This window comes from Monoraphidium neglectum (assembly GCF_000611645.1).
Source record: "Monoraphidium neglectum strain SAG 48.87 unplaced genomic scaffold scaffold01641, whole genome shotgun sequence".
In the NCBI taxonomy this organism is placed as follows: Eukaryota; Viridiplantae; Chlorophyta; class Chlorophyceae; order Sphaeropleales; family Selenastraceae; genus Monoraphidium; species Monoraphidium neglectum.
The window spans coordinates 9,147-12,785 of NW_014011987.1; the positions used below are offsets into that span (position 1 = coordinate 9,147).

The 3,639-nt window shown below is 68.7% G+C and overlaps 2 protein-coding genes across 2 annotated transcripts; both read right to left on the reverse strand.

The window, feature by feature from the left end:
- Positions 1–94: 94 nt before the first annotated feature.
- MNEG_8566 (hypothetical protein) lies at positions 95–1,919 on the reverse strand (the record flags this gene model as incomplete). The annotated part of the gene is made up of 4 exons (XM_014042964.1): positions 95–122; positions 465–688; positions 1,011–1,456; positions 1,871–1,919. 4 exons carry the CDS (start codon positions 1,917–1,919, stop codon positions 95–97), a joined length of 747 nt encoding a protein of 248 aa, XP_013898418.1.
- A 1,268-nt stretch (positions 1,920–3,187) lies between these two features.
- MNEG_8567 (hypothetical protein) lies at positions 3,188–3,580 on the reverse strand (the record flags this gene model as incomplete). The annotated part of the gene is made up of 1 exon (XM_014042965.1): positions 3,188–3,580. The coding sequence occupies one exon, from the start codon at positions 3,578–3,580 to the stop codon at positions 3,188–3,190; it is 393 nt and encodes a 130-aa protein (XP_013898419.1).
- Positions 3,581–3,639: the final 59 nt, after the last annotated feature.

Below are 3,639 nucleotides of genomic sequence, written 5' to 3' on the forward strand. Positions count from 1 at the left end.
GGCGGGGGTTGGGGTTGGGGGTTAGTGGTGGCAGGTGGTTGCAGTCGTGGCTGGGAGTGCCGAATGAATTCAGCCGGTGCCGCAGCTCCCGGGATCAGGCTGCACGTAGCTGACCCCTGACTCTGCGCACGGGCGCAGGGGTGGTTCTGCCCCTTCTCCCGCGCCTCGTCCTGGCTGTGGCCGGCTGCAAGGGCGGTGATTTTGTCCATCACTGACCCCGCCAACCGCGCCTCCGCTCCGCCACTGGCGGGCTGCTAGCCAGTCTGGCCGTTCCCGCCGCCAGTGCTTGGGGCCACTACCACTCCTAGCGCGACGCACAGACGCCTGCAAACACTCTGCACCTCACCGCCACTCCTCGCTGGGCCCCGAGCGCAGCACACCGCAGCGCCCTCCCTCTGGCCCCGCTCCAACGGCGGCGGGCCACGCCCTGGCGCCGCCCCGCCCTTCGCCGCGTGCTGGCTCACCTGATGAGCTGCGGCTTGGGGGTGATTCCCGTGAGGTCCACCGCGAAACTGCTGTTGCAGCTGTGGAACGTGATGTTGGCCTGGGGCCGCGTGGCAAGCTTGTAAAAGCAGACAGACCGCAGCACAGACTGCGCGCGCGCCGGTACTGCAACCTCCTGCGCGCCGACGGCGACGATGCCGGAGCCCGGGATGAGGTCCATTCTGACCTGCAGGCAGTAGTCACCCTGGGGTAGTTTAGGGGAGGGGCCGGACAAGTGAGTCCCAAGGAGGGGGCAGGAGGGTCAGGGGTCATGAAAGCCCGGGAAAGGGGGTCGCGAGTGCTCGGGGACCCTGTTGGATTTGGGCGTATAAATGCTGCTGCAGATGCCAGAGGAACCACCGCGCCGCTCTTGGGTGCCGGCCGTGCTGCCAGTGTCTGGAGGATGATTACGTGGAATCCGTTCAGGCAGCACGTCTGCGACTCAAGAGCAGGCATCCACCGCCCACAAACTGCAGGCACCAGCCCCGCGCCCGAGTGAGCGTGCGCACGCGTGTCCCTGCACTCACGTCGGGCAGCTGCGGCACAAAGCTGATGGTCACGTTGGCGGGCGGGTCCTGCTTGGAGCCCTTGAGGAAGGGCCCCAGCTGCCCGCCCTGCCCGGCGACCGCCCACGTGATGGTGAAGGCCGCAGGGCGCGTGAGCACGCCCGCGCCGGCCGCGTTCTGGCCGGTGACGCAGGCGATGGGCACTGTGCCGCCGACCTGGGTGAACACGCTGAGCGGGGCCATGTAGAGCTGCGGGATGGGGTAGCCGGCGAGGGCGATCTTCATCATCTGGTCGGACTGCGTGTTGCCGGCCGCGGCCTGGACGGCCTGCGACCAGCCGGTCGGCAGGTTGTTGCTCTGGGGCGGGAAGAAGGTGAGGCCCATGTCGCAGGGGCCGCGCGGCTGCGGGATGGCGGGCGCAGCGGGCGCCGCGCCGGGCGCGATGACGCCGGGCGCTGTCGGGGCTGCTGCGGCGGCATCCGCCGCGGGTGCGAGCGCCGCGGGCTGGGCCACCGTTGCCGCTGACTGAGGGGCTGTGAGTAGGCTCTGTGCATGTGAGCCTGATGGGGGCGGATCGGGATTGAGCAGTGCGGAAACAATCCGGGTCACTCGGTGGTGCTGGCGACAGGTGCGAGGAGGACCCAGCTCCCCCTTTGAAGCATCTGATGGCGCAAAGGAATATCTAAATATCCATGATATTGTTCCTGTCTGGAGGACTGGGTCAGGACGCCGATGGGCTTGATGCAGAGGTACTCCCAGGTCGAACTGCTCTGAAACCGGGTGAGACGAGCCCTCTGGCCGCCAGAAGTTCTACAAACCCCCAATCAAGTCCTTTGGGGCTGGCTTCAGCTCCATATGGATGCTTGCACCACGGTGCCCACCTGCTACAAGCAGGGCCATTGCCACCAGCGCAAGGCGCTGGCGCTGCATGTTGTCGAGTTTCTATCAGCCTCTGAATTCGGATCCTCAGGCACTATGGGAGCTAAGCAAGGCCACGGCGTCCTCGTCGAAATCGCACCGACGCTGGCTCCGTAGCTACGAGCTGTGCTGCTCTCTGTTGTGGTTGAAAATACATCAAATAGCGAGAACTCAATACGATTGTGATTGCTCGTGGGGACCCGACTCCGTTCGGGGCACGGGGCACTGCCAACAGCCGAGAGCGAGTGTCGCTCTGCCTGTCCAGCTCCGAGCGCACTTGCACGCTGCGCGGCGGCCGCGGTGCCGGGGGACGGCGATGGCAATGGGACGGCGCGCTCTTGCCAGGAATATTGGGCATGAATCAGCTGCGCCGAAAGCTGACCGCCATGTTTAGCGTGCGTGCAAGGTCGTACCGCGTCGGTTACTGTCGTCAAGCCCTCAAGCTGCCGCGCCCAGGCTGCGTACTTTGAGCGGCCGTTGACGCGCGACCAAGTGGGCCCAGATTCCCTGCAGCTTCAAAGCGCTCCGTGCTTCTCTTTCACCGTTGAAGGCATTGCACCAGGCGAATCGGCTCGGGCAAGCCATGACCGGCGCACTCCCCACTAGCAACAGTGGTGCCTGGAGTGCGCAGCAACCTCCCCCCCGCCCAGGCCACGCCTGCATCTGCTCAGGAGGCAGCGAAGCCTCAACCTCAGCGCCTCGTCCCCACAGCCATCCCCTCTCAATTAAGGCGCAACGCGAGGCTCAGGTGTTGCAGCGTGGTCACGTGGTGCGCTTGCCCACAAACCATTGGCGGGCAAAAGGAATGATAACGCGCAAACATCGCCCGGTTTGCGACGCTGGGTGGCGGCGCCCTCCGTCTCGCCGTCTCGGCTCAAGCATGCCCCACTGTCGCTGGCCGCCCCTGGGGCTGCTGGCCGCGGCGCACAACTGGAGGGCGGGGGGTCAAGCGGTGGACAGCGGCCAGCGCCCGCACGCGCGAGCGCGGCCGCTGCGTCGCCGCCGAGGGAGAGGGGACCGCCGACGCCGCTGCCGCGCCGGCACTGCCGGCGCGCGCGCTGCAGAGGGGCGCCTCGGCAGGGAGCGGCGCCACATAGCAAGCAAGCGCGTCCCCACCGCGTGCCGGTCGCAAATGCAGCCTGCAACAAAGCCCAGCCCCGTTGAAAATATGCAAACTGGGCGGTCGCTCCACTCCTGTGAAATAGGAGAGGCCCAGGGGTGCCGGCCGCGCCCCGGGCCACTGCCGCCATGCCGCAGCCGCCGCCGCCGCCCCCGGCGGCTCACGCGCCCCCTTCCTCCTGCTGCCCGCCCCCGAAGCCGCCCATCTGCTGCAGCATCTGCAGCAGTGCCTCCCCAGAGATCACGCCACCGCCGGCCGCCGCCGCGGCAGCCGCCGCCGCCGCCGCGCCGCCGCCGCCGCTCCCCTCATCCTCGTCGCCGTCCGTCTCGACCGCCTCCGCGCGGCTGGGCTTGGGGCCGCACAGGTCCCCCTCCTGTTCCACCAGCAGCGCGTGCAGCGCGCCGCCGGGCTCGACGGCCCCGACCCACGCCTCGCTGCCGGCCAGCAGCGCGGCGAGCGGCGCGTTGTGCGTGTCGGGCGCGCCGGCGGCGTCTGCGGCGTCCAGCAAGACCTGCGCCGCCTTCACGGCAAAGCCCGCGCGGCCGGCCCGCATGCCCACGGGCTTGGACGCGGCCTCGGCGGCTGCGGCGCGGGGGAGGGGGCGTGCGGGGC